Here is a 26,159-nt window from a genome sequence, read left to right on the forward strand (position 1 = left end):
TTAGTGGCGAATAGTGGCTGTTGTGTATGCGTTAGTGAGTGTGTGCGTGAATGAGTGTATGGGAGTGAATGTGTAGGTGAGTGTGTGCGTGAATGAGTGTATGGGAGTGTATGTGTAGGTGAGTGTGTGCGTGAATGAGTGTATGGGAGTGAATGTGTAGGTGAGTGTGTGCGTGAATGAGTGTATGGGAGTGAATGTGTAAGTGAGTGTGTGCGTGAATGAGTGTATGGGAGTGAATGTGTAGGTGAGTGTGTGCGTGAATGAGTGTATGGGAGTGAATGTGTAAGTGAGTGTGTGCGTGAATGAGTGTATGGGAGTGAATGTGTAGGTGAGTGTGTGCGTGAATGAGTGTATGGGAGTGTATGTGTAGGTGAGTGTGTGCGTGAATGAGTGTATGGGAGTGAATGTGTAGGTGAGTGTGTGCGTGAATGAGTGTATGGGAGTGAATGTGTAGGTGAGTGTGTGCGAGAATGAGTGTATGGGAGTGAATGTGTAAGTGAGTGTGCGTGAATAAGTGTATGGGAGTGAATGTGTAGGTGAGTGTGTGCGTGAATGAGTGTATGGGAGTGAATGTGTAAGTGAGTGTGTGCGAGAATGAGTGTATGGGAGTGAATGTGTAGGTGAGTGTGTGCGTGAATGAGTGTATGGGAGTGAATGTGTAAGTGAGTGTGTGCGTGAATGAGTGTATGGGAGTGAATGTGTAAGTGAGTGTGTGCGTGAATGAGTGTATGGGAGTGAATGTGTAAGTGAGTGTGCGTGAATGAGTGTATGGGAGTGAATGTGTAGGTGAGTGTGTGCGTGAATGAGTGTATGGGAGTGAATGTGTAAAGTGAGTGTGTGCGTGAATGAGTGTATGGGAGTGAATGTGTAAAGTGAGTGTGTGCGTGAATGAGTGTATGGGAGTGAATGTGTAAGTGAGTGTGCGTGAATGAGTGTATGGGAGTGTGTGTGTAAGTGAGTGTGTGCGTGAATGAGTGTATGGGAGTGTGTGTGTAAGTGAGTGTGTGCGTGAATGAGTGTATGGGAGTGTATGTGTAAGTGAGTGTGCGTGAATGAGTGTATGGGAGTGTGTGTGTAAAGTGAGTGTGTGAGCGAGTGCGTCAGTGAGTTTATGAGTGAGTGCCTGAGTGAGGGTATGAGCGAGTGAGTGTATGTGAGTAAGTGTATGAGTGACTGAGTGAGTGTGTGAGTGTGTGGGTGTGTGAGTGTGTGAGTGGGTGTATGAGTGTGTGAGTGGGTGTATGAGTGTGTGAGTGGGTGTATGAGTGTGTGAGTAAGTGTATGAGTGACTGAGTGAGTGTGTGAGTGTGTGGGTGTGTGAGTGTGTGAGTGGGTGTATGAGTGTGTGAGTGGGTGTATGAGTGTGTGAGTGGGTGTATGAGTGTGTGAGTAAGTGTATGAGTGACTGAGTGAGTGTGTGAGTGTGTGGGTGTGTGAGTGTGTGAGTGGGTGTATGAGTGTGTGAGTGGGTGTATGAGTGTGTGAGTGGGTGTATGAGTGTGTGAGTAAGTGTATGAGTGACTGAGTGAGTGTGTGAGTGTGTGGGTGTGTGAGTGTGTGAGTGGGTGTATGAGTGTGTGAGTGGGTGTATGAGTGTGTGAGTGGGTGTATGAGTGTGTGAGTAAGTGTATGAGTGACTGAGTGAGTGTGTGAGTGTGTGGGTGTGTGAGTGTGTGAGTGGGTGTATGAGTGTGTGAGTGGGTGTATGAGTGTGTGAGTGGGTGTATGAGTGTGTGAGTAAGTGTATGAGTGACTGAGTGAGTGTGTGAGTGTGTGGGTGTGTGAGGGTGTGAGTGGGTGTATGAGTGTGTGAGTGGGTGTATGAGTGATTTAGTGTGTGAGTGTGTGGCTGGGTCATGTAGCCCGCATGCCCAGCCACCGCATGCCTAAACAGCTTTTGTTTGGCCGGATCGAGGGGGCTAAACGGGCGCGGCACAGGCTGGAGTACATATAGATGTGATGTGGTACGGGAGGATCTGTACGACCGGTACCAGCGGTGTCAAGATCGGCCTCTGTGGAGGAGTCTCGTGAAGGACGCTGCTACTGGGCAGTTGGAGGCAGTCACCCTCCAGTAACAACGGAGGGCGGTGGATCGATGCTCACAACAACGAGCGGAGCGCCGGGTGGCTAAAATGCAGCAAGTTTTCGCAGTGGGGGTCTACAGCTGGTGCATCTATCAGTCATCTCAGTCAGCTAACCCATGGCAACTGGGTCTGTCCCGACACCTCCTGTCAGCGAGCCTTCGACACTTCACGTGGCCTCAAAGTGCACCTAGCCTGGCACAGCCGCCGTGGAGACGTCACAATCACTTAGTGGCGAATGGCGGGCATTGGTTTGAGTTAGTGTATGAGTGAGTGTATGGGTTAGTGAGTGTATGTTACTAATATGAGTGAGTGTATGAGTGAGTGAGTGTATGAGAGATTGAGTGTGAGTGAGTGAGTGTATGAGTTAGTGTATGAGTGTGAGTGTGTGTGAGGCGAGTGTGTGAGTGTGCATGAGTGTGTGAGTGAGTGTATGAGTGTGTGTGTGAATCGAACTCGTGGCGACACGAGTTCGATTCCCGCTCACGGCCAACACCAGTGACGATTATCTGAACCGGTCCCGGCCTCCCCTAGGTCGACTCAGCCTCAAATGAGTACCTGGTGAGGTGTGTAAACATCGTCACTGGGGAGACAAAGGCGGTCGGGCGTGGTGCTGGCCACCCACCCCCTCGTGTACCGTTCTGGCCTTCATAGGTGCTCGCTAACAGCACTTGCCCCTATAGTCTGTTAAGGCTATACGGGGGATCTTTATCTTTGTATGAGTGTGTATGAGTGAGTGAGTGTAAGTGAGTATATGAGTGTGTGTATGTTTAAGTGTGTGAGTGTGTGTGTGTATGAGTGAGTGAGTGTAAGTGTGTGTATGAGTGAGTGTATGAGTGTAGGAGTGTGTATATGTGTAAGTGTGTGTGAGTGTGTGTGAGTGTGCGTGAATGAGTGTGTGTATGTGTAAGTGTGTGTGTATGAGTGAGTGAGTGAGTGTAAGTGTGTGTATGAGTGATTGTATGAGTGTGTGTAAGTGTGTGTGAGTGTGTGTGCATGAGTGAGTGTGAGTGTAAGTGTATGAGTTAAGGCTATACGGGGGATCTTTGTCTTTTTTGTATGAGTGTGTGAGTGAGTGAGTGTATGAGTGTGTGTATGAGTTTATGAGTGAGTGAGTGTAAGTAAGTGTATGGGTGTGTGAATGTGTAAGTGTGTGTGTGTGAGTGTGTGTGTATGAGTGAGTGTAAGTGTGTGTATGAGTGTGTGTATGTGTACGTGTGTGTATGAGTGTGTGTATGAGTGAGTGTGTGTATGTGTAAGTGTGTGTATGAGTGTGTGTATGAGTGTGTGTATGAGTGAGTGTGTGTATGAGTGTATGTGTGAGTGTGTGTGTATGAGTGTGTGAGTGTGTGTATGAGTGTGTGTATGTGTAAGTGTGTGTGTATGAGTGAGTGAGTGTAAGTGTGTGTATGAGTGATTGTATGAGTGTGTGTAAGTGTGTGTGAGTGTGTGTGCATGAGTGAGTGTGAGTGTAAGTGTATGAGTTAAGGCTATACGGGGGATCTTTGTCTTTTTTGTATGAGTGTGTGAGTGAGTTTATGAGTGAGTGAGTGTAAGTAAGTGTATGGGTGTGTGAATGTGTAAGTGTGTGTGTGTGAGTGTGTGTGTATGAGTGAGTGTATGAGTGAGTGTGTGTATGTGTAAGTATGTGTATGAGTGTGTGTAAGAGTGAGTGTAAGTGTGTGTATGAGTGTGTGTATGTATGAGTGTGTGTATGAGTGTGTATATGAGTGTGTGTATGAGTGAGTGAGTGTATGAGTGTGTGTATGCGTGTATGTATGTGTGAGTGAGTGTATGAGTGTGTGTATGTGTGAGTGTGTGTGTGAGTGTGTGTATGTGTGAGTGTGTGTGTATGTGTGAGTGTGTGTGTATGAGTGAGTGAAAGTGTGTGTGAGAGTGTGTGTTTGTGTAAGTGTGTGTAAGTGTGTGTATGAGTGAGTGTGAGTGTGTGTATGAGTGTGTGTATGAGTGTGTGTATGAGTGAGTGAGTGAGTGTATGAGTGTGTGTATGAGTGTATGAGTGAGTGTGTGTATGAGTGTGTGTATGAGTGAGTGTGTGTATGAGTGTGTGTATGTGTGAGTGTGTGTATGAGTGTGTGAGTGTGTGTATGAGTGTGTGTATGAGTGTGTGTATGAGTGAGTGAGTGAGTGTATGAGTGTGTGTATGAGTGTGTGTATGAGTGAGTGTGTGTATGAGTGTGTGTGAGTGTGTGTATGAGTGTGTGTATGTGTGAGTGTGTGTATGAGTGAGTGTGAGTGTGTTTGTAAGGGCCCCAGTGAGGATGAAAGCCGGACAGGGGCGAGGCGATGGGCGAGTTATTAACCCTGACCCCGATGCCGGGGGGCTGGGATCGAGGTTGTTGGGGGCGGGGGGCGGGGGGATTTCTCCCCCGGCCCCCCAGGAACCCCCCCCCCCCCCACGAGAAAGAAAGTGGAAGAGAAACCCGCGTTGGTGGTGACCACGTGGTCCGTGTGTTTATATTCGTCTGCCTGGCGCTGTTTATGGATTTAATTCGTCTTAACATCGCTGGGCATCTCGCTGGGGGGCTCGGATGCATGGGAGGGACGGGTGGGGGGGGTTGCGGGGGGGGGCTGCGTGTCTCTGTGTTGCGGGAGAGCGGTGGCGCGCTGGTTAGCACACTGCGCCACGAACCCAGCCGCCCGAGTTCGATTCCCGCTCACGGCCAATATCGGTGGCGAATATTTGCACCGGTCGTGGGGCTCCCCTAAGTCGAGTCAGCCTCAAATGAGTACTGGTGCCGTGTGTGGTAAACATCGCGACTGGGGAGACAAAGGCGGCCGGGCGTGGTGCTGGCCACCTCCCCCATCATTTGCCTTTATGAGGTCCTACTCGCGAACAGCACTTGCCCCGACAGTCTGTTGAGGCTACACGGGGGACCTTTGTCTTTGTGTGCGTGGTGGTGGGTGGGTGGGTGGTGGTGGTGGTGGACTGTGGAAACAGTGTGAGCAGCGGGTCGTTTGTCACGGGCCCCGGCCCAAGGTCTCCCCCGCCAGGCATGGCGGCTCCTCGCCGGCGCACGACACAAAGACAAAGATCCCCCGTGTAGCTCACGCGCTGCTCCAGGGGCAAGTGCTGTGAGCGAACAGGCGCATCGCCTGTGAAGGCGGGGACCGTTCACCAGGGGGTTGTGGCCAGCACTGCGCTCCTGTCACCACCACAACCACAACCACCATCACAACCACCACCACCACAACCACCACCACCATCACAACCACCACCACCACAACCACCACCACCATCACAACCACCACCACCACAACCACCACCACCATCACCACTGCTGTCAACACCACCACCACCATCACAACCACCACCACAACCACCACCATCACCACTACTGTCATCACCTCCATAACAACCACCACCACCACGATCACAACCACCACCATCACCACTGCTGTCAACACAACCACCATCACCTCCATCACAAACACCGTCACAACCACCACCACCATCACAACCACCTCATTCACAACACCACCATCACAACCACCACCATCACCACTACTGTCAACACCAACATCACCATCACAACCACCACCATCACAACCACCACCATCACCACTACTGTCAACACCAACATCACCACAACCACCACCATCACAACCACCACCATCACCACTACTGTCAACACCAACATCACCACAACCACCACCATCACAACCACCACCATCACCACTACTGTCAACACCAACATCACCACAACCACCACCATCACAACCACCACCATCACCACTACTGTCAACACCAACATCACCACAACCACCACCATCACAACCACCACCATCACAGCCTTCTTCTTCTTGTTCGTCCATCAAGTTGATGATGACCACGGCACGTTTGTCATTTTGTTGGGTTTTGATGAGTGCGCAGATGGCTGAACAGGCCAATCCGAGCCCGGAGTTCTCTGTGGCACACCGGACAGCAGGTCAGGGAGGATGTAGAGCTCTGAGGTGCAGCCACACGTCCTTCCTTGGTAGAGTTGCGCTGCTGCCTCTTCAAGATGGCACAGGAGCGTCTCCTACTCTCGCAGAGGACTGCACCGTCCTGTACTTTTCTTCTCCAGGCAGGTCGGCCCTGTGCTAGGGGTTCCCAGCTTTTCAGGTCGAATCCAAAGCTCTTCAAGGAAGCTTTCAGGGTGTCCTTTCATCACAACCACCACCATCACAACCACCACCATCAACAACAACAACCGCCATTCGTCACTAAGTGGCGGCGACGTCACCACGACGCTTGTGCCAGGCCATGTGCACCTTGAGGCCACGTGAAGTGTCGAACGCCCGCTGGCAGGAGGTCACGGGGCAGACCCAGCAGGTGCCACGGGTCGACTGACTGAGATGACCGAGATGACTGGCTGATGCACCACCTGTGCCCCCTACTGTACCAACTTGCTGTGCTTTAGCCACCCGGCGCTCCGCTCGTTGTTGTGAGCGTCGCTCCTCCGCCCTCCGTTGTTGTTGGAGGGCGACTGACTCCAACTGCCCAGTAGCGGGGGGAGGGGGGGGGTTGGTGAGCGGGGGGATTGGTGAGCGGGGGGGGGATTGGTGAGCGGGGGGCTGGGGAGGGGGGGGGTTGGTGAGCGGGGGGGGGTTGGTGAGCGGGAGGGGGGGGGGTTGGTGAGCGGGAGGGGGGGGGGTTGGTGAGCGGGGGGGGGGTTGGTGAGCGGGGGGGGGTTGGTGAGCGGGAGGGGGGGGGTTGGTGAGCGGGAGGGGGGGGGTTGGTGAGCGGGGGGGGGGGTTGGTGAGCGGGAGGGGGGGGGGTTGGTGAGCGGGAGGGGGGGGGGTTGGTGAGCGGGGGGGGGGTTGGTGAGCGGGGGGGGGTTGGTGAGCGGGAGGGGGGGGGTTGGTGAGCGGGAGGGGGGGGGTTGGTGAGCGGGGGGGGGGTTGGTGAGCGGGGGGGGGTTGGTGAGCGGGAGGGGGGGGGTTGGTGAGCGGGAGGGGGGGGGTTGGTGAGCGGGGGGGGGGGGTTGGTGAGCGGGGGGGGGGGTTGGTGAGCGGGAGGGGGGGGGGGTTGGTGAGCGGGGGGGGGGGGTGTTGGTGAGCGGGGTGGGGGTTGGGTGAGCGGTGGTAGCTGTGCGCGAGGCGGGGTGGGTAGCTGACGGGGTCTATGATTGCCTCTGATTCGGATTATACACGCGGGCGATGTTAAACATCAGCTGAGACCACCCGCGATCAATCAGGCGGAGCGCGTCTCATCCATTCGCGAGCGAATCCAATTATCGCACGCGCCGTTCAACCCCCTCCACTCGCCAGCCCCCCCCCTCACCACGCCTCCCTCCCCCCTCTCCCCGCGGGTGTAAATCTCGCTCGGCCTGCCACCCGCTGGGGTGTGTGAGTGTCGGCAAAGACGAAGATCCCCCGTGTAGCCTTCACAGACTGTTGGGGCAAGGGCCGTTAGCGGAGTAGTAAATAGTTACAACACTCACACCACTCACACTCACCACTCACTCACTCACACCACTCACACACACCACTCACTCACACCACTCACACACACCACTCACACTCACACATTCACAACTCACTCACACTACTCACTCACACCACTCACATTCACTCACACTCACCACTCACTCACCACTCACTCACTCATACCACTCACTCACACCACTCACACTCACCACTCACTCATTCACCACTCACTCACACCACTCACTCACACCACTCACATTCACTCACACTCACCACTCACTCACTCACACCACTCACACACACCACTCACTCACACCACTCACACACACACCACTCACTCACACCACTCACATTCACTCACACTCACCACTCACTCACCACTCACTCACTCATTCACGACTCACTCACACCACTCACTCACACAACTCACATTCACTCACATTCACCACTCACTCACCACTCACTCACTCACTCACACCACTCAAACACTCACACCACTCACTCACACCACTCACTCACACCACTCACTCACACACCCACCCCACTCACTCACACCACTCACACCACTCACACACACACTCACACCACTCACTCACACTCACACCACTCACTCACCCCACTCACTCACACCACTCACTCACACCACACTCACTCACACCACTCACTCACACCACTCACTCAGACCACTCACTCCACTCACACCACTCACTCACACCACTCACTCACTCACTCACACCACTCACTCACACCACTCACTCACACCACTCACTCCACTCACACCACTCACTCACACCACTCACTCACTCGCTCACACCACTAACTCACACCACTCAAACACTCACACCACTCACTCACACCACTCACTCACACACCCACCCAAACTCACTCACACCACTCACACCACTCACACACACACTCACACCACTCACTCACACTCACACCACTCACTCACCCCACTCACTCACACCACTCACTCACACCACACTCACTCACACCACTCACTCACACCACTCACTCAGACCACTCACTCCACTCACACCACTCACTCACACCACTCACTCACTCACTCACACCACTCACTCACACCACTCACTCACACCACTCACTCCACTCACACCACTCACTCACACCACTCACTCACTCACACTCACTCACTCACACACACCACTCACTCACACTCACTCACACACACCACTCACTCCCTATTCACACAATCACTAATCACTCACTCACAACTCACTTACTCACACCACTCACACTCACTCACACCACTCACACACACCACTCACACACACCACTCACTCACTCACTCACACCACTCACTCACTCACACCACTCACACACCACTCACTCACACGACTCACATTCACTCACTCACACCACTCACACTCACCACTCACAGACGCTCAATCACACCACTCACTCACTACTCACTCACCACTCACTTACTCACACCACTCACACTCACTCAATCACACACATCACTCACACACACCACTCACACACACCACTCACACTCACTCAATCACACACTCACACACACCACTCACACACACCACTCACACACCACTCACACACATCACTCACACACACCACTCACACACACCACTCACACTCACTCAATCACACAATCACTCACACCACTCATACCACTCACTCACACCACTCACTCACACCACTCACTCACATACTCACACCACTCACACCACTCATACCACTCACTCACAGCACTCACACACACACCACTCACACCACTAACTCACTCACACCACTCACTCACTCACACCACTCACTCACACCACTCACACCACTCACTCACACTCACACACTCACACCACTCACTCACACGACTCGTACCACTTACTCACACCACTCACTCACTCACTCACACCACTCACACACTCACACAACTCACACACACCACTCACTCACACCACTCATACCACTCACACACACCACTCACACACACCACTCACACACATCACTCACATACACCACTCACACACATCACTCACATACACCACTCACACACACACACTCACACACACTCACTCACACTACTCACTGACACTACTCACACACACTCACCCCACTCACTCACTCACACCACTCAAACCACTCACTCACACCACTCACTCACTCACACCACTCACTCAATCACACCACTAACTCACACCACTCAAACACTCTCACCACTCACTCACACCACTCACTCACACACCCACCCAAACTCACTCACACCACTCACACCACTCACACACACTCACACCACTCCCTCACACTCACACCACTCACTCACCCCACTTACTCACACCACTCACTCACACCACACTCACTCACACCACTCACTCACACCACTCACTCACACCACTCACTCCACTCACACCACTCACTCACACCACTCACACCACTCACTCACACCACTCACTCCACTCACACCACTCACTCACACAACTCACTCACTCACACTCACTAACACACACCGCTCACTCACTCACACTCACTCACACACACCACTCACTCCACTCACACCACTCACTCACACCACTCACTCACTCTCACTCACTAACACACACCACTCACTCACTCACACTCACTCACACACACCACTCACTCACTCACTCACAGACACTCACTCACACCACTCACTCCCTATTCACACAATCACTAATCACTCACTCACCACTCACTTACTCACACCACTCACACTCACTCACACTCACCACTCACACCACTCACACACACCACTCACACACACCACTCACTCACTCACTCACACCACTCACTCACACCACTCACACATCACTCACTCACACCACTCACTCACACCACTCACACATCACTCAATCACACCACTAACACACCCACACCACTCACTCACACCACTCACTCATACCACTCACACCACTCACACTCACACCACTCACTCACTACTCACACACTCACTACTCACTCACTCACCACTCACTTACTCACACCACTCACAATCACTCAATCACACACTCACTCACATATGTAATGTAGTAACTCGGCGGGAGACGACTTCACGGGTAACACACTCTTTATTTTATCAAACTCGTTTACAGGTGACTAACACCTACTTTGTATCTCGGGTGACAAACACCCACTTAGCTATCTCGGGTGACAACCACCCACTTAGTATCTCGGGTGACAAACACCCACTTAGCTACTTGGCGACTAACGCCCACTGAGCTACTCGGATGACCAACATCCACTTAGTATCTCGGGTGACAAACACCCACTTAGCTACTCGGCGACTAACGCCCACTGAGCTACTCGGATGACCAACATCCACTTAGCTACTCGGCGACTAACGCCACTGAGCTACTCGGGACACTCCCTGCCCGGGGTATCCGTCTCGACTGTGGGTCCCCAGCCCGACCCACGGGGGCGTCGGACCCCGGGTCCCACAGCCTCGCCTCCGAGCCACACAGGGCCCCGGTCCCCACAAGGACGGCGGGACTAGGGGTCTCGGGGCACTAGGTCTTCAGCTCCGTCTTCGGGTCTTCAACTGGGTAACTCTCCCCTCGAGTGCTCTCGCGCGTCCCCCTTTATACCCCACCTGCGGACGTCGCTGCGAGCACCCACTTATTCGACCAATCGCTGGGCGCTGGCTACGATCCTCTTTTCCCACATCTCATCGTGCCTCACCACCCACGCCGCGCCGCCCCGTCATCTGTCACTCCCGGCGCGCGCGTCCACACCACGCCCACAACGCGTGCCCAACCCCGCACCCCGCGCCGCCCCGTGATCCATCACTGTCATAGTCGGCGCACGTCAATACCACCACTACATCACCCCCTACCACATAGCTCGCAGCCGACCCGGCTGCTATAAAAATATACAAACCGCCCTGTGTGCCCCGTAACACAACACAACAACTAACGTAACAACACAACACGACGCGAACACTACCATCCGCAACCATCAACCAATGCCACCGCGACAATAGAACAATATATACAAACCGGCGAGTGACAATAGCAATGTGTATGCCGAAAGGAAAATAAATGGAAATTTTTTTTTTTCTTTCGACTCGTGCAGTGTCCCATCCTTTCCGAGCGTCCCTACAACGGGACATTACCCCGGCAGAGGGGAACACCGGGCGAGCTCGGTGTTGAGAAAAAAAACGTCTTCATGAAAATTGTTGTGCCCTAGCCCGAGTCCGCCTTGCCGGTCCGTCGTACGGCACCAGACGCGGTTGAACGTCCGGTGGTGCCAGCGGTTCAGAAAGACATCGGCCAGGCACCGAGGACCCGTGCGTGCCGCGGGGTTCAGGCTCCCGACGGTTAGCAGCCGTCAAGCCCGAGGCACCTGGGGGTGGGTCAGGTGGAAACACGTGAGGAGCAGCCTGCGACACCTCCCTTCCCGAGTCGACGGTCACATCACACGCCCGGTCGTTACGGCACAGAACGGGGTCACACGGTGCCGTATAGGGCTTCAGTCGGGAGGGGTGCACGTACCAACGGCGTTTTTCCCATTTAATCTGTATACTCTGGGGTCGTGCAACCCGCACAATTTCCACCGGTCCCCTCCAAGGTCTCAACAACTTGGGGGACGTAGCCAACGGTGCATGTGGACAATGCAGCCAGGCCTTATCGCCTGGTTTCCAATCATGCGTATGCACCCTCCGCTCATGCAATCTCTCGTTCGCAATTTGCCGCGACCGCGAATTCAACCTCGCCGCCTCCCGTGCTTCAGTCAATTTTGCGATATTAAATTTGATGTGGTCTGCCAATTTAGATTTTGCACGTGGCTGGGAAATCCCCAGTTGGACGTCCATGGCCGGATCGGCCTCCCGCCCATACATAAGAAAAAATGGGGAAAACCCCGTCGCCGCATGAGGGGCCATTCGATAGGCCGCGAGTACCCCCGGCACCTGTAAGTCCCAATCAACCTGATCGTCGCAGACCTGTTGGCACAACATAGACGTAATCATCCTGTTCAGACGCTCAACCATCCCGTCAGTCTGCGGGTGGTAGGGGGAAGTACGCACTTTCATTGTACCCAACAGGTCGCACACCTCGCGCAACAAACCGCTCGAAAAATTATTTCCTTGATCCGTCAGCAAGCGTTCGGGGGCGCCCTTGTCCAAAACATAACCCTGGACGAAGGCGTCCGCCACCGCTGCAGCCGACTGGTTGGCGAGTGGCCATGCCATGGGCCATCGGGTGAAGTATTCTACGCCAACCAGCAGGAACCTATTTCCCCTCGGTGTAGCAGGAAAGGGCCCCAAGATGTCTAACGCAACCAATTCGTTTGTGCGCGAAACTTGAATGGATTGCAGCGGTGGATTAGCTGCCAATGGTGGCGGTTTTCTTTCGGCGCACCCTACGCATCCCTTAAGAATGTTCGCCACGTCGTTACCCATCCCCGGCCAATAATAGTCTCGCTGGATTAGGGCGAGCGTTTTTTGAAAACCCAGATGCATGAGCCGTTCATGAGCTGCCAGAACGACCTTACCCCGCATAGCAACAGGCACAACGAGCACGTGACCCCGGGACATGTTGTCCCACTTCATCAAAAGGCCCTGTCTGCACACCCAGGAACCGACCCGCGCATCCCCTACCTCGGGAGCGCCAACTTTTCGACGTAGCGTAAGTAGGGAGCTGTCGGACATTTGGAGACGGCCCCACTCAATGAGGGGCAATGACAACAGCGAATCCCTCCCCGTGGGAGCGTCGACTCCCAATTGCACTTTGGACAAGTTAGCAGAACCGGCACACAACGAGTCCAACCACTCTGTCCCCTCATCACTTGGAGGATGCGACTCGACAGTGAAATCCGCTTGAGACACGAGCCGTTCCTCAACGGGTAGCGGCGCGGCGTGAGCCAGCACCGTTCCCTGCGCAATTTCGGCCGGCCGCGACCCCGTATTCAGGACCCTTACGAACGGCTCACTGTCCCCTCTCACCATGGTTTGAGCAACCGCTAAGTCGAGGCCCCTTCTGGCCCTGTTAGACGGCCCCAACGGCACCCCCTGTGCCACCGCGCCCACCTCGAGTGGCTTCCTCAACCGACGGGGTACCAACATTTTCGATCCCGGGGGCACCCTTACAGTCTGAGTTGCCAGCGCCTGCACCGTCGCACAAACCGTGCGTATTTTGGTAGGGCTCGTCAAGAACGCAAGCCGCCGACCTGACGGAAGCTCAATGCAGGCCTGATCTATGAGAATTTTGATGGGCATTTTGGACAAAAAGTCCGTACCTAGCAAACAGGGAACGGCCAGCGATGATGATACAAAAATAGGGCCCGCCAATTTGATGTCACCAATGCAAATAGTCGCCCGAATCTGGCCGATGATCCCCAGGGATCCCCCATTCGCCGCATTAAATGGCACGTCTACTGGCAGAAGGGGTCTACTTTGGACGGGAAGAATGTTATAAATAAGGTCCGAGATGATGGTGGCCGACGCACCCGTGTCAACAAGCACCCGGACCTCAACCCTGTCAATGAAGCCCGTTACCACGGACGACCCGGCCGACGCAGCCACGATCCTGTGGGCCAATTCGGACCACTCGACTGCTTGCGGGCCGCGTACGGACCCCCCTCGCCGAAATGAACCCCCGGCACCCAGCCGCGAACCCCCCACCGCCAAGCGGCGACCCGAATGTGCCGTGTTTGTGGACCGAACGTGTGAGGTGCCGCGACTTGCCGGGTTTTGTTGGGATGACTTGTGGGCCTGGTCGTCGTCCCGACGTGGTCCTGTGGTGCGCTGACGCGGGGCCCGGCACCCGGCTGCGACGTGACCCCGAAGGCCGCAGTTGTAGCAGACGACGGACGTCGTTGGTTTCGGTTGCTCCAGCTTGCGGGGTGAACGTGTGGGCGAACGACCTCCCGTTCTCCACTCCCCCGGACGCGATGCAGCGAAGGCCTGCTCCTGATCCGCAGCTGGCTGAGGTTTGGCGATCGTGGCTGCCAGTACCGCGTTCCCCGCCAAATTGCAGACGACCCCCGGCCTGCGTTTGAGGACCTCGTACGCGTGAATGCTCGTGGCGATCGCCAGGAAGCAGATATCCATCTCGTCCGCCACATTGATGGGGACCCCCAACTCGTGGGCCAACACCAGCAGCTGCTCCGTCACCATGGCGTCCTTCCCCTCCTTATCCATGCGGGGAAAAGCTGCGTCCGCCAAGGCGAGTAGTGCCGTGCGATAGGCGAGCGTCGTTTCTCCAGCCACCTTCCGCCGATCGTAGAACTGGTGGCGACACGTGGAGGGCGGTCCGAACACCTTCGCCATCAGGTGTAGTGCGGCCTGGAGCGTAGAGCGGGACGACCTTGCAGCAGATGTGAAGGCTGCAAGCGCGTCGTCGTCGAGCATCGCTGGCAACGCACGCAGGGCAGTGGTGTCGGACCACCCCGACATCTCCTGATGAGCGAGGAACCTTCGTTGGAAGGCTCCCCAGTCGCCCCCATCCGCCTTGAACGCCGACAGCGCGGGCAATCTTTGCTGGAGGACCCGATCGTCGTCGACGTCGGAGAGATTTTCCCGCGCTCCGCTGTAGTTGTGTAAAATGTCGGCTCGGTTATCAGGCGCAAAATGGAGAGCTCCGGTGCGCGCTGATGATGTGGGCTGCGCTGAGCGGAGGTCTCCGGTCACGTGGTGTCCGTGTTTCCCGCCAATCAATGGCGGCCCCTCAAAAACGGCGGGAACTTCCAGACTTTTGGCGCGAAGCGCCTTTTGGCGGGATCCCGCCAGCCTCGCTCCTTCCTCCAACCCCGCAGCCGTTTTCTCGCCCGCTGGAACGGAGATCTCCGCCAAGATTGCAGCGGCGGCGAGCAGCAACTCCGCCAACCGGGAGTGTGCGTCTTGGAGGCTGGTGTCGGAGGCAAGCAGAGCGTCGGCCATCACCGCGAGGTGCTGCATCGGCGGCCACTCCTCGTCCTCTCCTCCCTAGGTTGGTGTCCCCGGTACGCCGTCGTCGTCCCGACCTCGCTCGTGGGTACGGGTAGTCTTCCTCGTGTCCATACTTCTTGAAGACAGGTTCACTTCTGACGCCAGTTGTAATGTAGTAACTCGGCGGGAGACGACTTCACGGGTAACACACTCTTTATTTTATCAAACTCGTTTACAGGTGACTAACACCTACTTTGTATCTCAGGTGACAAACACCCACTTAGCTATCTCGGGTGACAACCACCCACTTAGTATCTCGGGTGACAAACACCCACTTAGCTACTTGGCGACTAACGCCCACTGAGCTACTCGGATGACCAACATCCACTTAGTATCTCGGGTGACAAACACCCACTTAGCTACTCGGCGACTAACGCCCACTGAGCTACTCGGATGACCAACATCCACTTAGCTACTCGGCGACTAACGCCACTGAGCTACTCGGGACACTCCCTGCCCGGGGTATCCGTCTCGACTGTGGGTCCCCAGCCCGACCCACGGGGGCGTCGGACCCCGGGTCCCACAGCCTCGCCTCCGAGCCACACAGGGCCCCGGTCCCCACAAGGACGGCGGGACTAGGGGTCTCGGGGCACTAGGTCTTCAGCTCCGTCTTCGGGTCTTCAACTGGGTAACTCTCCCCTCGAGTGCTCTCGCGCGTCCCCCTTTATACCCCACCTGCGGACGTCGCTGCGAGCACCCACTTATTCGACCAATCGCCGGGCGCTGGCTACGATCCTCTTTTCCCACATCTCATCGTGCCTCACCACCCACGCCGCGCCGCCCCGTCATCTGTCACTCCCGGCGCGCGCGTCCACACCACGCCCACAACGCGTGCCCAACCCCGCACCCCGCGCCGCCCCGTGATCCATCACTGTCATAGTCGGCGCACGTCAATACCACCACTACACATACACCACTCACACACATCACTCACATACACCACTCACACTCACTCAATCACACACTCACACACACCACTCACACGCACCACTCACACACCACTCACATACACCACTCACACACATCACTCACACACACCACTCACACTCACTCAATCACACAATCACTCACACCACTCATACCACTCACTCACACCACTCACTCACACCACTCACTCACATACTCACACCACTCACACCACTCATACCACTCACTCACAGCACTCACACACACACCACTCACACCACTAACTCACTCACACCACTCACTAACTCACTCACACCACTCACTCACTCACACCACTCACTCACACCACTCACACCACTCACTCACACTCACACACTCACACCACTCACTCACACGACTCATACCACTCACTCACACCACTCACTCACTCACTCACACCACTCACTCACTCACACCACTCACACACACCACTCACTCACACCACTCATACCACTCACTCACACCACTCACATACACCACTCACACACTCACACCACTCACACACACCACTCACTCAAACCACTCATACCACTCACACACACCACTCACACACACCACTCACACACATCACTCACATACACCACTCACACACATCACTCACATACACCACTCACACACACACACTCACACACACTCACTCACACTACTCACTGACACTACTCACTGACACTACTCACACACACTCACCCCACTCACTCACTCGCTCACACCACTCAAACCACTCACTCACTCACACCACTCACTCACACCACTCACTCACTCACACCACTAACTCACACCACTCAAACACTCACACCACTTACTCACACCACTCACTCACACACCCACCCAAACTCACTCACACCACTCACACCACTCACACACACACTCACACCACTCACTCACACTCACACCACTCACTCACCCCACTCACTCACACCACTCACTCACACCACACTCACTCACACCACTCACTCACACCACTCACTCAGACCACTCACTCCACTCACACCACTCACTCACACCACTCACTCACTCACTCACACCACTCACTCACACCACTCACTCACACCACTCACTCCACTCACACCACTCACTCACACCACTCACTCACTCACACTCACTCACACACACCACTCACTCACACTCACACACACCACTCACTCACACCACACTCACTCACACCACTCACTCACACCACTCACTCACACCACTCACTCCACTCACACCACTCACTCACACCACTCACTCACTCACACTCACTCACACACACCACTCACTCACACTCACTCACTCACACCACTCACTCACTCACTCACACCACTCACTCACACCACTCACTCACACCACTCACTCCACTCACACCACTCACTCACACCACTCACTCACTCACACTCACTCACACACACCACTCACTCACACTCACTCACACACACCACTCACTCACACCACACTCACTCACACCACTCACTCACACCACTCACTCACACCACTCACTCCACTCACACCACTCACTCACACCACTCACTCACTCACACTCACTCACACACACCACTCACTCACACTCACTCACACACACCACTCACTCCCTATTCACACAATCACTAATCACTCACTCACCACTCACTTACTCACACCACTCACACTCACCACTCACACCACTCACACACACCACTCACACACACCACTCACTCACTCACTCACTCACTCACACCACTCACTCACTCACACCACTCACACACCACTCACTCACACGACTCACATTCACTCACTCACACCACTCACTCACTACTCACTCACTCACCACTCACTTACTCACACCACTCACACTCACTCAATCACACACTCACTCACATACACCACTCACACACATCACTCACATACAGAACTCACACTCACTCAATCACACACTCACACACACCACTCACACACACCACTCACACACCACTCACATACACCACTCACACACATCACTCACACACACCACTCACACTCACTCAATCACACAATCACTCACACCACTCATACCACTCACTCACACCACTCACTCACACCACTCACTCACATACTCACACCACTCACACCACTCATACCACTCACTCACAGCACTCACACACACACCACTCACACCACTAACTCACTCACACCACTCACTCACTCACACCACTCACTCACTCACACCACTCACTCACACCACTCAAACACTCACACCACTCACTCACACCACTCACTCACACCACTCACTCACACACCCACCCCACTCACTCACACCACTCACACCACTCACACACACACTCACACCACTCACTCACACCACTCACTCACCCCACTCACTCACACCACTCACTCACACCACACTCACTCACACCACTCACTCACACCACTCACTCAGACGACTCACTCCACTCACACCACTCACTCACACCACTCACTCACTCACTCACACCACTCACTCACACCACTCACTCACACCACTCACTCCACTCACACCACTCACTCACACCACTCACTCACTCACACTCACTCACACACACCACTCACTCACTCTCACTCACTAACACACACCACTCACTCACTCACACTCACTCGCACACACCACTCACTCACTCTCACTCACTAACACACACCACTCACTCCACTCACACTCACTCACACACACCACTCACTCACACCACTCACTCACTCACTCACACCACTCACTCACACCACTCACTCCACTCACACCACTCTCTCACACCACTCACTCACTCACTCACTCACACTCACTAACACACACCACTCACTCACACCACTCACACCACTCACTCAATCACTCACAGACACTCACTCACACCACTCACTCCCTATTCACACAATCACTAATCACTCACTCACCACTCACTTACTCACACCACTCACACTCACTCACACTCACCACTCACACCACTCACTCACACCACTCACACCACTCACTCACACTCACACACTCACACCACTCACTCACACGACTCATACCACTCACTCACACCACTCACTCACTCACTCACACCACTCACTCACTCATACCACTCACTCACACCACTCACATACACCACTAACACACTCACACCACTCACACACACCACTCACTCACACCACTCATACCACTCACACACACCACTCACACACACCACTCACACACATCACTCACAAACACCACTCACACACATCACTCACATACACCACTCACACACACACACTCACACACACTCACTCACACTACTCACTGACACTACTCACTGACACTACTCACACACACTCACCCCACTCACTCACTCGCTCACACCACTCAAACCACTCACTCACTCACACCACTCACTCACACCACTCACTCACTCGCTCACACCACTAACTCACACCACTCAAACACTCACACCACTCACTCACACCACTCACTCACACACCCACCCAAACTCACTCACACCGCTCACACCACTCACACACACACTCACACCACTCACTCACACTCACACCACTCACTCACCCCACTCACTCACACCACTCAAACACTCACACCACTCACTCACACCACTCACTCACACCACTCACTCACACCACTCAAACACTCACACCACTCACTCACACCACTCACTCACACCACTCACTCACACACCCACCCCACTCACTCACACCACTCACACCACTCACACACACACTCACACCACTCACTCACACTCACACCACTCACTCACCCCACTCACTCACACCACTCACTCACACCACACTCACTCACACCACTCACTCACACCACTCACTCAGACCACTCACTCCACTCACACCACTCACTCACACCGCTCACTCACTCACTCACACCACTCACTCACACCACTCACTCACACCACTCACTCCACTCACACCACTCACTCACACCACTCACTCACTCACACTCACTCACACCACTCACTCACACCACTCACTCACATCACTCACTCCACTCACACCACTCACTCACACACACCACTCACTCACACTCACTCACACCACTCACTCACTCACAGACACTCACTCACACCACTCACTCCCTATTCACACAATCACTAATCACTCACTCACCACTCACTTACTCACACCACTCACACTCACTCACACACACCACTCACACTCACTCACACCACTCACTCACACACACCACTCACACTCACTCACACCACTCACTCACACACACCACTCACTCACACCACTCACATTCACTCACACACTCACACCACTCACTCACACCACTCACATTCACTCACACACTCACACCAATCACACACCCCACTCACTCACTCACTCACACCACTCACTCACACCACTCACTCACACACACCACTCACATACAAAACTCACACACACCACTCACACACATCACTCACATACACCACCCACACACATTACTCACATACACCACTCACACACACACTCACACCACTCATTCACACCACTCACACACCCACACCACTCACTCACACCACTCACTCACTCACACACTCACACCACTCACTCATACCACTAACACCACTCACACACACACTCACACCACTCACTCACACTCACACCACTCACTCACTCACACTCACTCACACACACTCACTCACACCACTCACTCACACCACTCACTCACTACTCACACACTCACTACTCACTCACTCACCACTCACTTACTCACACCACTCACACTCACTCAATCACACACTCACTCACACTCACCACACACACCACTCACACCACTCACTCACACCACTCACTCACACCACTCACACCACTCACTCACACCACTCACTCACACTCAAACAACTCACTTACTCACACCACTCACACTCACTCAATCACACACTCACTCACACACACCACTCACACCACTCACTCACACCACTCACTCACACACTCACACCACTCACTTACTCACACCACTCACACTCACTCAATCACACACTCACTCACACTCACCACTCACACCACTCACTCACACCATTCACTCACACCACTCACTCACACACTCACATCACTCACTCACACTCACACCATTCACACACACCACTCACTCACAACACTCTCTCACACCACTCACACCACTCGCTCACAGCACTCACTCACACACTCACACTCACTCAATCACACACTCACTCACTCACACCACTCATATCACTCACTCACACCACTCACTCACACCACTCACTCACACCACTCACTCACACACTCACACCACTCACTCACACTCACACCACTCACCCACACCACTCACTCACTCACACCACTCACTCACACCCACACCACTCGCTCACACCACTCACTCACACCACTCACTCACACCACTCATACAACTCACTCACACACTCACACCACTCACTCACACCACTCACTCACACCACTCACACCGCTCACTCACACACTCACACCACTCACTCACACACACCACTCATACCACTCACTCACACCACTCACACCACTCAAACCACTCACACACACCACTCACTAACACCACTCAAACCACTCACTCAATCACACCACTCACTCACACCACTCACTCACACACTCACACCACTCACACACACCACTCACTCACACTCACACCACTCACACACACCACTCACTCACTCACACCACTCACTCACACCACTCACTCACACTCACACAACTCACTTACTCACACCACTCACACTCACTCAATCACACACTCACTCACACACACCACTCACACCACTCACTCACACCACTCACTCACACACTCACACCACTCACTTACTCACACCACTCACACCCACTCAATCACACACTCACTCACACTCACCACTCACACCACTCACTCACACCACTCACTCACACCATTCACTCACACCACTCACTCACACACTCACATCACTCACTCACACTCACACCATTCACACACACCACTCACTCACTCACAACACTCACTCACTCACACCACTCACACCACTCACTCACAGCACTCACTCACACACTCACACTCACTCAATCACACACTCACTCACTTACACCACTCATATCACTCACTCACACCACTCACTCACACCACTCACTCACACCACTCACTCACACACTCACACCACTCACTCACACCCACACCACTCACTCGCTCACACCACTCACTCACACCACTCACTCACACCACTCATACATCTCACTCACACACTCACACCACTCACTCACACCACTCACTCACACCACTCACACCGCTCACTCACACACTCACACCACTCACTCACACACACCACTCATACCACTCACTCACACCACTCACTCACACCACTCACACACACCACTCACTCACACCACTCAAACCACTCACTAACTCACACCACTCACTCACACCACTCACTCACACACTCACACCACTCACACACACCACTCACTCACTCACACCACTCACTCACACTCACTCAATCACACACTCACTCACACACACCACTCACACCACTCACTCACACCACTCACACACACCACTCATACCACTCACTCACACCACTCACATACACCACTCACTCACACACTCACACACACCACTCACTCACACCACTCATACCACTCACTCACACCACTCACATACACCACTCACACCACTCATTCACACCACTCACACACACACCACTCACTCACACCACTCACTCACACACACACTCACACCACTCACTCACTCACACCACTCACCCACACCACTCACTCACTCACACCACTCAAACCACTCACTCACTCACACCACTCACACCCCTCAGTCACACCACTCACTCACACCCACACCACTCACTCACACATACCACTCACTCACACCACTCACCCACACCACTCACTCACTCACACCACTCAAACCACTCACTCACTCACTCACACCACTCACACCCCTCAGTCACACCACTCACACCCACACCACTCACTCACACATACCACTCACTCACACCACTCACCCACACCACTCACTCACTCACACCACTCACACCCCTCAGTCACACCACTCACTCACACCACTCACTCACACACACCACTCACTCACACCACTCACTCACACCACTCACCCACACCACTCACCCACACCACTCACTCACTCACACCACTCACTCACACATACCACTCACTCACACCACTCACCCACACCACTCACCCACACCACTCACTCACTCACACCACTCACTCACACACTCACACAAAGACAAATAAATATATCCCGTGTAGCCTTAACGGCTGTCGCGGCAAGTGCTGCGAGCGAGCAGCACCGCCTCTGGTGGTCGTCACGGCTCACGACGAAGATGGGGTTTTTTTTATTCCACGTTCCCATCATCCCTCGCTTCGGGGGTCGATAAAATAAGCACCACTTTGAGTGTGTGGGGTGAGGCGGGGTAGGGGAGGGGGTCGGGAGGGGGTCGGGGGGTGGCGAAGTCAACGGCGATTGTCCTATGGATAGACTCTTCCCCGTCAGGGGAATGTGGAATGTCCACCACCGGCCTGCTCTGCAGGAGGTGATGACCGAATCCTCGGTGCTGGTGTGAGGACTCAGTGGCTCGCTGTGTCTCACTGTGGCTCACTGTGACTCACTGTGGACTCACTGTGACTCACTGTGGGCTCACTGTGACTCACTGTGGGCTCACTGTGACTCGCTGTGGGCTCACTGTGACTCACTGTGACTCACTGTGGACTCACTGTGGACTCACTGTGACTCACTGTGGGCTCACTGTGACTCACTGTGGGCTCACTGTGACTCACTGTGACTCACTGTGGACTCACTGTGACTCACTGTGGCTCACTGTGGACTCACTGTGGACTCACTGTGACTCACTGTGGGCTCACTGTGACTCACTGTGGCTCACTGTGGACTCACTGTGACTCACTGTGGCTCACTGTGGACTCACTGTGGACTCACTGTGACTCACTGTGGCTCACTGTGTCTCACTGTGGCTCACTGTGGCTCACTGTGACTCACTGTGGGCTCACTGTGACTCACTGTGACTCACTGTGGCTCACTGTGGGCTCACTGTGGCTCACTGTGGCTCACTGTGGCTCACTGTGGACTCACTGTGACTCACTGTGGGCTCACTGTGACTCACTGTGACTCACTGTGGCTCACTGTGACTCACTGTGGACTCACTGTGACTCACTGTGGGCTCACTGTGACTCACTGTGACTCACTGTGGGCTCACTGTGACTCACTGTGATTCACTGTGACTCACTGTGGGCTCACTGTGACTCACTGTGACTCACTGTGGGCTCACTGTGACTCACTGTGACTCACTGTGGCTCACTGTGATTCTCTGTGGTTCACTGTGTCTCACTGTGAGCTCACTGTGACTCACTGTGACTCACTGTGGCTCACTGTGGGCTCACTGTGACTCACTGTGGCTCACTGTGACTCACTGTGGACTCACTGTGACTCACTGTGGGCTCACTGTGGCTCACTGTGGACTCACTGTGACTCACTGTGACTCACTGTGGCTCACTGTGACTCACTGTGGGCTCACTGTGACTCACTGTGACTCACTGTGGGCTCACTGTGACTCACTGTGACTCACTGTGGCTCACTGTGACTCACTGTGGCTCACTGTGTCTCACTGTGAGCTCACTGTGACTCACTGTGACTCACTGTGGGCTCACTGTGACTCACTGTGGGCTCACTGTGACTCACTGTGGCTCACTGTGTCTCACTGTGACTCACTGTGACTCACTGTGACTCACTGTGGGCTCACTGTGACTCACTGTGGCTCACTGTGACTCACTGTGACTCACTGTGGGCTCACTGTGACTCACTGTGGCTCACTGTGACTCACTGTGGGCTCACTGTGACTCACTGTGGGCTCACTGTGACTCACTGTGACTCACTGTGGGCTCACTGTGACTCACTGTGGCTCACTGTGACTCACTGTGGCTCACTGTGGGCTCACTGTGACTCACTGTGGCTCACTGTGGGCTCACTGTGACTCACTGTGGGCCCACTGTGACTCACTGTGGCTCACTGTGGGCTCACTGTGACTCACTGTGGCTCACTGTGTCTCACTGTGGGCTCACTGTGACTCACTGTGGCTCACTGTGGCTCACTGTGTCTCACTGTGGGCTCACTGTGACTCACTGTGGCTCACTGTGACTCACTGTGGCTCACTGTGACTCACTGGGAAGGGGGAGCGGTGGCTCACTCATGGGGATGTAGCCACACGCCGTGCGCACCAAACGACAAAGACCCCCCCCCCCCCCATGCAGCATGAACAGACTCCATCGGGCTGTGAGCGAGCGCCTATGAAGGCCCGCACGGCACACGAGGGGGGGGTGGCCACATCGCGGCCGGCCGCCTTCGTCTCCCCAGTGGCGACGTTCACTACACACCGCACCAGCTACTCGTTTGAGGTGCAGGACCGCTTCAGATGACAATCGTCACCGGTGTTGGCCGTGAGCGGGAATCGAACTCGGGTGGCTAGGTTCATAGCGCAGCGCGCTAACCGCTGCACCACCGCTCCATCATAGACACGCCACACCACGCACGTTCAGTTCTGTGAGCTGGTGGTCTGGACAAGGCTGGGTGATTCGTAGCTGCTGTTCTTCAGACGTTCGAGTCGCCGTGGCAGCTGTCGTCCGGAACGTTCGCTCTTCGTTGTCGTCAACGCTCTGATAAAAACCGGTTACCGTGCCATGAAAAAAACCGGTTACCGAATGAAAAACTCGATTCGCCGCCTGAACACGCCTATCCCCTGCACGTCACGAGCACGAGTGTGGCTCCACACATCCCGTCAGCACACCCGCACGGGGCCGGGTCACCGGGACGAGTTGCTGGTCGCGACAGCGAAGGGGCCGGGCCCGGCGTCCGACAT

The 26,159-nt window shown here is 54.5% G+C and overlaps 1 protein-coding gene across 1 annotated transcript; it reads right to left on the reverse strand.

Annotated features, from left to right (window-relative positions):
* LOC144949536 (uncharacterized) lies at positions 1-26,159 on the reverse strand. The gene is made up of 3 exons (XM_078879462.1): positions 26,107-26,159; positions 793-1,123; positions 1-708 (listed from the first exon to the last, which is right to left on the reverse strand). Exons 1-3 carry the CDS (start codon positions 26,157-26,159, stop codon positions 1-3), a joined length of 1,092 nt encoding a protein of 363 aa, XP_078735588.1.

This window comes from Lampetra fluviatilis, chromosome 54 (genome assembly GCF_964198595.1).
Source record: "Lampetra fluviatilis chromosome 54, kcLamFluv1.1, whole genome shotgun sequence".
In the NCBI taxonomy this organism is placed as follows: Eukaryota; Metazoa; Chordata; class Hyperoartia; order Petromyzontiformes; family Petromyzontidae; genus Lampetra; species Lampetra fluviatilis.